The sequence below is a fragment of the Salvelinus sp. IW2-2015 genome, unplaced genomic scaffold (assembly GCF_002910315.2).
Source record: "Salvelinus sp. IW2-2015 unplaced genomic scaffold, ASM291031v2 Un_scaffold3950, whole genome shotgun sequence".
Lineage (NCBI taxonomy): Eukaryota > Metazoa > Chordata > Actinopteri > Salmoniformes > Salmonidae > Salvelinus > Salvelinus sp. IW2-2015.
Window position 1 is genome coordinate 38,167 of NW_019945224.1, and position 11,589 is coordinate 49,755.

Consider the following 11,589-nt stretch of genomic DNA (forward strand, 5'->3'; position numbering starts at 1 on the left):
TCTCTCTCTCCTCAGGTGGGAACCCTCGGGGGGTGTTTGCCCTGGGGCAGGTGCAGGGTGAGTGGAAGATGTACGTGAAGCGCCCGCTGGACCGCGAGGAACAGGAACTATACCTCCTCAACGTTACCGCTAGCGACGGCCTGTTCGTCACCAGGGCAACCGTGGAGGTGTCTGTGACTGACACCAACGACAACAGCCCTGTCTGTGACCAGGTCAGTCACATTTTATTTACAGACTTTTCCTTCTGTACACTACTGCATTTAATATGTTTATGTTTATTGGTCATTATTCTAATCTGTTTTCTGAATTACATAGTTTCCTACAATATAGTGAAACATTGGTATTGATTATCGTAGGTGTTTACTGTTTATTGTAAGCTGTCCCATAACGGGCCCAGAAATGTGACTTTACAGTTGAATTCTACTTGTCTTATATGTATTTGTGTTTAATGTTCAAGCCTCAGTCATAACTCATATTTAATAGTTTTGTTTGCTTCTGTTGGTTCTGTTTCCAGATTCTGCAGGGTCTGTTCTTTTACTGTAAACAGGCACTGTATATTTTAGACTGTATAATTTAGAGTGTGTTTTTATGTGGTGTCTCTGTGTTCCTGTGTGAGGTCTTGTGATGTGTAGCTGTGGTTGTGTCTGTTTGAGCAGTGTGTTTGCTGTATATGTTAAGGAACTCTGTTGATTTCTAATGCAGTTTGATAGACAATGTTTTTAGCTGTGTGTTAGATACTACTGTTAGTTCTGTCGCTCTAGGGAGCTGTTGTACACTATGAGGAGAGTAGTGGCTGATGCTGACTGATATACAGGCTACTGCGTTATGTAGTTAGTAATCACTTCTTGTTGTTTATAGAGGAGCTGTATGTTCTGAGGGATAACTTTTTGATGTTAGTATTTTCTTGTGTGTGTAAATGTTATGTATTATGAACGTTGTGGGGGTTTGATGTCAGTGGCCTACATTTTTGTTGTCTCTGGATAAATGTATTATGACTGTTGTTAGTATGTTCTTGTTGTGTGTGTAATGCTATGCATTATGAGTGTTGTGGTGTTTGATGCTATCTTGTTGTGTGTGCAGGCTCTTTACACAGCCTCGGTCCCAGAGGATATCCCAGTCAACAGATTGATAGTAGGCATTGGAGCCAGCGATGCTGATGTAGGGGTCAGTGCTTGGATCCAGTACTCTCTACATGGACCGGGCTCTGAAGACTTCAGCATCGACCCAGACACTGGTACACTACCTTTACTCTGTTTGAGGTTTACCAATGAAGTTGATGTGTGTGTGATCTTAACCTGTCTCTCCTCTTTTTCTGTTCAGGCGAACTAAAGACAGCCCAGGCCCTGGACAGGGAGAAGACCCCTGTGTACAGACTGGTTGCCCAGGCGACAGACGGAGGTGGTCGGTTCTGTCGTGCGGAGGTCCACCTGACGCTGTTGGATGTGAATGACAACCCTCCGGCGTTCTCTGCAACCCACTACACTACCAGTGTGTATGAAGACACATCCACCAAGGCCCTGCTTACACGCATACAGGCCATCGACCCTGATGAAGGTAGGAATGGATATTCTCCGCTCTGTTTCTCCCTCATTCTCTGTCTCTGTCTCTCTCTCCCTCTCTCAATTCAATTTCAATTCAAGGGTTTTATTGCATGGGAAACATATGTTAACATTGCTAAAGCAAGTGAAGTAGATAATAAACAAGAGTGAAATAAACAATAAAGTATTAACATTAAACATTACACTCACAGAAGTTCCAAAAGAATAAAGACATTTCAAATGTCATATTATGTCTGTATACAGTGTTGTAATGATGTGCAAATAGATTAAGTGCAAAAGAGAAAATAAATAAACATAAATATAGGTTGTATTTACAATGGTGTTTGTTCTTTACTGGTTGTCCTTTTCTTGTGGCAACAGGTTACAAATATTGCTGCTGTGATGCACAATGTGGTATTTCACCCAGTAGATATGGTCTGCCAACAGCAGCCTCTCTCAATACCAAGGCTATGCTCTCTTCTTCTCTTCTCTCTTTTTCTTCTACTCTTCTCTCTCTCTCTCTCCGTCACTTTCTTCTGTCACGCTCTCTTTCTCTGTCCACACTCTCTCTTTCTCTGTCACACTCTGTCTCTCTACTCCTGTCGTTCTCTCTTGTCTGTCTCTATCTCTTCACTGCACACATGCACGGTTCCAGGACCAGAGTTGCCCATCCAGCTGAATATACCGATGTGGGTAGAGTTTATAATAATGTTTACTCTGCTTGCTCAGCACATACCTCACTGTTAGCTGTTAACAATCCTATTTAATTTGCCTTGGGTTTGGACAGCTGTTAGCAATACTGCTGGCAACTCACACACACACTGCTAACACTCCCATTTGGCTGGTGTTAATGTCTCGCCTGGCAAAGAGGGAATGGAAAGAATAAATCTGCCACAACCCACTAGAAAAGTCACCCACACTAATGAAAGTCCAACCACACTAATGAAAGTCACACACCAACTAATGAAAAGTCACATAACACTATGGAATAGCTCATCCCTAATGAAGTCCCAACACTAATGAAGTTCACCACATATAGAAAAGTCGTAACCAACGTAATGAAGTCAAACGCAGCTGAAGTCGCACCGAGCACTTAAGTGAAGAGTCGACGTCACATCTAATGATAAAGTCACCTTAGAGTATTTGAATATTGAGGATAGAAGGTATTATGGCGGATTCAGGATTCCAAAAAGCATGCAGGTTGTCAGGAAGAGGAGCTTTTGTGGCTTGTTAGAGGATGCAAGGAAAGGGGTGAGGGGGAGGAGGGAGGGAGCTGGGAGGAGAAGATGCTAGGGTGATCAGGGGGGGCGTGGAGAGAGGTAGGAGAGAGTGAGGGGGTGAGGTGGAGAGAGGGATGAGGAGGAAGAGAGAAGAGCGAGATAGGAGGGGTTGGAGGAGAGAGAGAGAGAGAGAGGAGAGAGGAGAGAGAGCGGGGGAGGGAGAGAGGAGCGCGAGATGAGAGTGGAGAGGGTGAGGGGAGAGACGAGAGAGAGAGGAGAGTGTGATGGAGGAAGAGAGAGAGAGGATGATGAGGGGGGGAGGAGAGGGATGAGGAACCAGAGAGGGAGAGAGCAAGGAGAGAGTGTATCAGGGAGGAGAGATTCATGTTTGAACTGGACTCAACCTCTCTATCTCCCTTTGCCGTTTAATGTTCACTAGCGCTCTCTCTCTTTCTCTCTCTTGCTCTCTCTCTTTCTACTGTCTGTTTTCTGATATCTCAACTCTCGAAACACACACGCACAGATGGCAATCAATAAATTAAATAATTTATTCATGAAAGATTGTTCTAATATCCCTCTCCGCTCTCTCCAGGCATCAGTCGTAAAGTAGTATATTCTCTGGCCGACTCTGCCGGCGGCTTCTTCTCCATCGACAAATCCTCTGGCATCGTGGTCCTGGAACGTATCCTCGACCGCGAACAGCAACCGTCCTACATGATCACGGTCAGAGCGTCCGACCAGGGCTCTCCTGTCCGCCTGTCCTCCCTGGTCAACGTGACCGTCACGGTCCTGGACATCAATGACAACCCACCGGTGTTTGAGCGGCGTGACCACCTCGCCACCGTGCCAGAGGATGTGGCGTTAGGGACGGAGGTGCTGAGAGTGTATGCAGCCAGTAAGGACATTGGAACCAACGCTGAGATAACCTATAGTATCCGCTCAGGCAACGAGCACGGAAAGTTCCACATACACCCCATCACTGGTAAGTTCCCATATGCAGAATATAAAGTTTAAATATATGTGTGCAAAGCTGTCATCAAGGCAATGGGTGGCTCCTTTGAAGAATCTCAAATATAAAATATATTTTGATTTGTTTAACAATTTTTTGGTTATTACATGATTCCATATGTGTTATTTCATAGTTTTGATGTCTTCACTATTATTCTATAATGTAGAAAATTGTAAAAATAAAGAAAAACCCTTGAATGAGTAGGTGTGTCCAAACTTTTGACTGGTACTGTATGTCTATGTTTGCATATTCGTGTTACAGACTTCTACATGGCGTTAGAAGTAGGATCCCTACCTACCTATTGACCTTCTACCCTCTTTGTACCAGGTGCCATCGCTGTGTCCAAGCCTCTGGACTTTGAGACTTGTAAAGACTACTTCCTTACTGTGGAGGCCAGAGATGGTGGAAAACCGCCCCTAAGCGCCGTAACCATGGTAAACATCAACCTGACGGATGTCAACGACAATGCACCCATGTTCAGCCGAGACGTCTACACTGCTGTCGTATCCGAGGACGCAACCATCGGAGAGTCCGTCGTCAAGGTACAGTATGTCTTGTTGGCTCTTTAACATGGACTGGTTCAGCCGTGTTTCCCATTTCTCTCCAGGAGTACCCCAGGCTCTTTAACCTGGACTGGTTCAGCCGTGTTTCCCATTTCTCTCCAGGAGTACCCCAGTCTCTTTAACCTGGACTGGTTCAACCGTGTTTCCAGACCTCTCCAGGAGTACCCCAGTCTCTTTAACCTGGACTGGTTCAGCCGTGGTTTCCCAGACCTTCTCCCAGGCGTACCCCAGTCTCTTTAATGGACTGGTTCAGCCGTGGTTCCCAGACCTCTCCAGGAAGTACGCCCAAGTCTCTTTAACCTGGACTGGTTCAGCCGTGTTTCCAGGCCTCTCCAGGAGTACCCCAGTCTCTTTAACCGGAACTGGTCAGCCGTGTTCCAGACCTCTCGCAGGAGTCCAGTCTCTTAACCTGGAACTGGTTCAGCCGTGTTTCAAGACCTCTCCAGGAGTACCCCAGTTCTTTAACGCTGGAACTGGTTCAGCCGTGTTTCCCAGACTCTCCAGGAGTACCCAGTCTCTTTAACTGGACTGGTTCAGCTGTGTTTTCCAGACCTCTCCAGGAGTACCCCAGTCCTCTTTAACCTGGACTGGTTCAGCCGTGTTTTCCAGACCTCTCCAGGAGTACCCAGTCTTTTAACCTGGACTGGTTCAGCCGTGTTTTCAGACCTCTCCAGGAAGTCCCAGTCCTCTTTAACCTGGAACTGGTTTCCGCGTGTTTCTCAGACTCTCCAGGGAGTTACCCCAGTCTTTTAACATGGACGGTTCACGCCGTGTTCCAGACCTCTCCAAGGAGTACCAGGCTCTTTAAACATGGATGGTTTCAGCCGTGTTCCCATTTCTCTCAGGAGTACCCCGTCTTCTTTAACCTGGACTGTTAGCCGTGTTTCCGCATTTTCTCTCCCGGAGTACCCCAGTCTCTTTTAACATGGACTGGTTCAGCGTGTTTCTAGACCTCTCCCAGGAGTACCCAGTCTCTTTAACTGGACTGGTTCAGCCGTGTTTCCTCAGACTCTCCAGGAGTACCCCAAGTCTCTTAACCTGGACTGGTTCAGCCGTGTTTCTAGACCCTCTCAGGAGTACCCCAGGCTCTTTAACCTGGCTGTTTCAGCCGTGTTTCCCCAGACCTCTCAGGAGTACCCCAGTCTCTTTAACATGGATGGTTCAGCGTGTTTCCCATTCTCTCCAGGAGTACCCCAAGTCTCTTTTAAACCTGGACTGGTCAGCCGTGTTTCCATTTCTCTCCAGGAGTACCAGTTCCTTTAACATGGACTGGTTCAAGCCGTGGGTTCCCCAGACCTCTCCAGGAGTACCCCAGTCTCTTTCACTGGTACTTGTTCAGCCGTGTTTTTTCAGACCTCTCCAGGAGTACCCAGGCTCTTTTAAACCTGGACTGTTTTCAGCCGTGTTTCCCCAGACTCTCCAGGAGTACGCCAGTCTCTTTGTAAACATGGACTGGTTCAGCCGTGTTGCGGCATTTCTCTCCAGGAGTACGCCAGTCTCTTTAACCTGGACTGTTTCAGCCGTGTTTTCCAGACCTCTCCAAGGAGTACCCCATCTCTTAAACCTGGACTGTTTAGCCGTGTTTCTCAGAAACCTTCCAGGAGTAACCCAGTCTCTTTAACCTGGACTGGTTCAGCGTGTTTCTCAGACCTCCTCCAGGAGTACCCCAGTCTCTTTAACCTGGACTGTTTCAGCGTGTTTCTCAGACCTCTCTCAGGAGCTACCCAAGTCTCTTAACCTGGACTGGTCAGCCGTGTTTCTCAGACTCTCCAGGAGTACCCCAGTCTGCTTTAACCCTGGACTGGTTCAAGCCGTGTTTTCAGACCTCTCCAGGAGTACCGCAGTCTCTTTAACCTGGACTGGTTCAGCGTGTTTCTCAGACCACCCCCCCCCCCCCCCCCCCCCCCGCCCCCCCCCCCCCCCCCCCTCTCCAGGATACCCCAGTCTCTTCTAACCTGGACTGTTTCAGCCTGTTTCTCAGACCTCTCCAGGGAGTACCCAGTCTCTTTAACCTGGACTGGTTCAGCGTTGTTTCTGCAGACCTCTCCAGGGTACCATGTCCTCTTTAACCTGGACTGTTTTCAGCGTGTTCTCAGACTTCCAGGAGTACCCCAGTCTCTTTAACCTGGACTGTTTTCAAGCGTGTTTTCCAGACCTCTCCAGAGTACCCAGTCTCTTTAACCTGGATGGTTCAGACGTGTTCCCATTCCTCTCCAGGAGTACCCAGCTTTAACCTGAACTGTTTCAGGTGTTCTCAACTCTGCAGGAGTAACCCAGTCCTCTTTAACCTGGACTGGTTCAGGTCCCGTGTTTCTCATAAAAACTTCCAGGAGTACCCCAGTCTCTTTAACATGGACTGGTTCAGCGTTTTCCCCATTCCTCTCCAGGAGTACCCCAGTCTCTTAACCTGGACTGTTTCAGCCGTGTTTCCCATTTCTCTCCAGGTGTACCCCAGTGTCGTCTTTAACTTCTACTTGTACTGCATCCCGGATCCGGGAGCACCCCATCAGTAAAAAAAGTGACAGCATAGCCTAGCATAGCGCACAAGTAAATACTAGCAAATCTAAATATCATTAAAATCACAAGTCCCAGACACCAGATGAAAGATGCCGATCTTGTGAATCCAGCATCATTTCTGATTTTTTTAAATTCGTTTTTACAGGGAAGACACATATGTAACTCTAGTTTAGCTAACTCACGATAGCCAAAAAGACACAACTTTTTTTTCTCCACCATTTTTTTCCTGCATCAGTGCTATCACACATTTTTCGACCAATAAAGATATAATATGCCCTAACCACGAAACAACTTTCATTCAAAATGACAGTCTGATACATATTTATTTGTACTAGCATATGTTTTTGTTAGAAAAATGTGGCATATTTTCAGGTATAAATCCAGTTCTAATTGCAGCTGCAATCTGAAATAGCGTCGTGCAGCCAGAATAATTACAAGACGCAACGTCAATTACTAATTCTCATCATAATCATTTTCTGATAAAATACACAGCGTACAGCAAATGAAAGCCCACATCTTGTAATCCAGCCAATATGTCAGATTTTTTAAGTGTTTTTACAGTGAAAACACAATATAGCATTCTATTAGCTTACCACATAGCCAGAAACCCAACCATTTACCAGCAGCAAAATGTTGCGATCGTAAATCCAGCAAAAGATATATAATCTGGACAACCTTGATAACTTCATCAGATGACAGTCTGTAAAACCATCATATTTACCACCAAAAAATGCATATAGGTTTTTGTTCCGAAAATGTGCATATTTAGCAGCACAAATTGTGGTTAACAATGTGATCAGTAGCAAGCATTTCATGCATTCTGGCCGGCCGCCATCTTGGAGAGGCACCTAATCTAATCGCTAATTAATCGTAAACTTGACTAATAAAATACAGGTTTGGACAGCAAATGAAAGTGCATTAGTTATAATGCAACCGCTGTGTTAGATTTTTAAAATAACGTTACTAGACATACAGTGTGCGTTACAGCCCAGACCAGTGCCGGCAAATAATGGCGGACAAATCCCTTTACATTTTTCCACATAATACGTAATAACATCATAAATAGCTTCTTACTTTTGGACGAGCTTCATCAGAAAAAATCCTTTTGGGCAGTTTGTCCTTTGGTCAAAAGAATCGTTGTCGGTTTGTAAACGTCCTCTCAACTTTGGAACTAGCACTAACAATCAGCTATGTGGCGCAGACACTGCCGAAAAAAAAAAAAAAAAAGAAAAAAAAAAAAAAAAAAATAAACAAACAAAAAAAAAAAAACAAAAAAAATATAAAAAAAAAAAAAAAAAAAAAAAAAAAAATATGCCTACAACTGTTCAAACCGCAAATCCCTAAGGAAATTCAGAAAATCAATATACTCGCATAAACTGATATACCTCGGTTTAAAATAACTTCGTTATGATGGTTTTCTCAACCTATATCGAATTAAATCACAGACGGGAATTATCTTAGGACTATACCGAGAGCTTTTTTGAGTCATGCCATCCTGAGGTCCTCACTTTGCGTCTTGACGAACGTCGAAAGCGCGCACCCCCCATGCCATGCCCTTTTAAAGGTCTGGACATTCCAATGTCATCATTGGTTTATGACATCCAGGGGAAGGCGCGTGCAGTTCATGTCGACCCATAGGGATTACATACAGAGCTTTACAAAACTGCTTGAGAATGTCGTGGATAATCGGTTCAAAACATAACCTTACAAGAACTTGTGAATCAATATAGGCTTTTTTAATAACTTTAATCACAAGCCGTGTCAGTCCGCGAAAGACACCTTTCCTAAGCCCTCGTTCTGTTTTTATACACATACAGTATATCAGTCCATTACCATACGCACATTAAGTTACTTCTCATAGTCATATGTTACATTGTCTTTCATTTTCAGGCTTCCTGCTTGTTCGTACCCCAGTAACGCCTGTATCCGGCTCTTGATTAGATTACAATGGTGCCAGGACCTTCTATGTCCTAATATAAAATATGCATTATGCCTTATAGTCATATTTTTGGTCATTTGGCTGGCCCCTCTTTTGTATGTCCCTCTGACCTTGGAATTTCCAGCTTGTCTATGCACTTAATGGCCTTGCTTTATTTTCCTGGCCTCTACAATAGACAATGTACTTTTAAAGCTTACCTAAGCCTTTATAATGTTTAGGTTCCCTGTTTTTACGCAGCCTGTATCCATTCCGTTCCACAAAGAACAGAGCCCGTTTTCAGACCTTCGCACGTTCCTGTCATAATTTCGCTGCGAAAGAGTTCTGTTTTCACCCACAGACATATTCAAAGGTTTTAGAAACTAGAGATTGTTTTCTATCCAATAGTATTATCATATCATTATTGTACGAGCAAGAATTGAGTAACGAGCCTAGTTTTTAATTTGGGACGTAAATGGTAACGTTGAAACAGCAACCCTCCTATATTGAGAAAAGGTTAACCTGGACTGTTCAGGCCGTGTTTCTCAGACCTCTCCAGGAGTCCCCAGTCTCTTTAACCTGGACTGTTTCAGCCGTGTTCTCAGACCTCTCCAGGAGTTACCCCAGTCTCTTTAACTCTGTGTACTGTTTCAGCCGTGTTTCTTCCAGACCTCTCCAGGAGTCCCCAGTCTCTTAACCTGGAACTGTTTCAGCCGTGTTTCTCAGACGCCCCCCCCCTCTCCAGGAGTCCCAGTCTCTTTAACTGGACTGTTTCAGCCGTGTTTCTCAGACCTCTCCAGGATACCCAGTCTCTTAAGCCTGGACTGTTTCAGCCGTGTTCTCAGACCTCCTCCAGGAGTACCCAGTCTCTTAACCTGGAGCTGTTTCAGGCCGTGTTTCTCAGACCTCTCCAGGAAGTCCAGTCCTTTTAAACTGGACTGTTTCAGCCCGTGTTTCTCAGACCTCTCCAGGAGTACCCAGTCTCTTTAACCTGGACTGTTTCAAGCCGTGTTTCTCAGACCTCTCCAGGAGTACCAGTCTCTTTAACCTGGACTGTTTCCAGCCGTGTTTCTCAAGACCTCTCTCAGGAGTACCCAGTTCTTTAACCTGGACTGTTTCAGACGTGTTTTCAGCCTCTCCAGGAGTACCCACAGTCGGGTTGAACTATTGACTTTTCTGGTACAAACACACGCCGATTCAATCTGAACTAATCATCAGCCTTAATTAATTAGGTCAAGTGTGCTCATTCTGGATACATCCAATAAGTTCAACTGAACGGGACACTCGAGGAAACACTAACCACTTACTGTGTGGTGTTGGAGAGTCCCTGCCTAACCCATGTCCTCCCCTCTAGCTGACCAGCTGAGGACGTAGACAGTCAGGTGAATGGTGAATCCTCTACTCCATCGTCAGTGGGCGACAGAGAGAACCAGTTCTTCATTTTAGACCCTCTCTCTGGCATGGTGAAGGTCAAACAAAGCAGCTGGACAAGAGAGACGGTGAGGCACACCACACACACACACACACACACACACACACACACACACAACACACACACACACACACACACACAACACACACACACACACACACACACACACACACACACACACACACACAACACACACACACCACACACACACACACATCACACACACACAGCGTAAACACAACAGCGCAAACATACTCTTCCTGCCCGTTTCCCTTTAGGAGGTTTACTCCCACCGTTATCTCCGTGCAGCTAGTACCTCCTCCTGCCGTTTCCCTATGGGGTTTACTCCACGTTATCCCCGTGCAGCTAGGTACCTCCTCTGACCGTTTTCCCTTATGGAGGTTACTCCACCGTTATCCCCCTGCAGCTAGGTACTCCTCCTGACCGTTTCCCCTTATGGAGGTTACTCCACCGTTATCCCGGTGCAGCTAGGTACCTCCTCCTGCCCGTTTCCCTTATGGAGGTTACTCCCACCGTTTTCCCACGTGAGCTAGGTAGCCCCGCCCCCCCCGCCCCCCCCGCCCCCCGGCCCCCCCCCGCCCCCCCCCCCGGCCCCCGCGCCCCCTCCTCCTGACCGTTTCCTTTATGGAGGTTACCTCCCACGTTTCCCCCTGCAGCTAGGTACTCTCTGACCGTTTCCCTTTATGGAGGTTACTCCCACCGTTATCCCCCGCTGCAGCTAGGTACCTTCCTCCTGACCGGTTTTCCCTTATGGAGGTTACTCCCAACGTTTATCCCGTGCAGCTAGAACCTACCTCCTCCTGACCGTTTCCCTTATGGAGATAACTCCACCGTTATCCCCCGTGCAGCTAGGTCTCCTCCTGACCGTTCCCTTATGGAGGTTACTCCACCGTTATCCCCGTGCAGCTAGGTACCTCTCTGACGGCGTTTCCTTATGGAGGTTACTCCCACGCGTTATCCCCTGCGCTAGGTACCTCCTCCTGACCGTTTCCCTTATGGAGGTTCTCGACCGTTAATCCCCGTGAGTAGGGTACCTCCTCCTGCCGTTTCCCTTATGGAAGGTTCTCCCACCGTTTTCCGCCACGTGCAGCTAGGTACCTCCTCTGACCGTTTCCCTTATGAGGTTACTCCCACCGTTATCGCCCCATGCAGCTAGGTACTCCTCCTGAACCGTATTCCTTATGGAGGGTTAAACTCCCACCGTTATCTCCGTGCAGCTAGGTACCTCCTCCTGACCGTTTTTCCCCTTATGGAGGTACTCCCACCGTTATTCCCCCGTGCAGCTGGTACCTTCCTCCTGACCGTTTCCGCTTATGGAGATAACTCCACGTTTCCCGTGCAAGCTAGGTACCTCCTCCTGACCGTTTCCCTTAT

At 46.5% G+C, this 11,589-nt stretch overlaps 1 protein-coding gene across 1 annotated transcript in view; it reads left to right on the forward strand.

Moving 5' to 3' along the window:
* LOC112076714 (protocadherin Fat 3-like) overlaps nt 1-9,694 on the forward strand; it is a gene marked incomplete at its 5' end in the record, with an annotated part of 32,694 nt that extends 23,000 nt beyond the window's left edge. The window contains 9 exons of the mRNA XM_070441427.1: nt 16-212; nt 1,081-1,234; nt 1,321-1,554; nt 3,351-3,740; nt 4,095-4,309; nt 4,433-4,552; nt 5,339-5,518; nt 5,745-5,817; nt 9,417-9,694. Of these exons, the coding sequence (XP_070297528.1) occupies nt 16-212; nt 1,081-1,234; nt 1,321-1,554; nt 3,351-3,740; nt 4,095-4,309; nt 4,433-4,552; nt 5,339-5,518; nt 5,745-5,817; nt 9,417-9,694 (1,841 nt within the window). The remainder of the gene's footprint in view (nt 1-15; nt 213-1,080; nt 1,235-1,320; nt 1,555-3,350; nt 3,741-4,094; nt 4,310-4,432; nt 4,553-5,338; nt 5,519-5,744; nt 5,818-9,416) is intronic.
* Nucleotides 9,695-11,589: the final 1,895 nt, after the last annotated feature.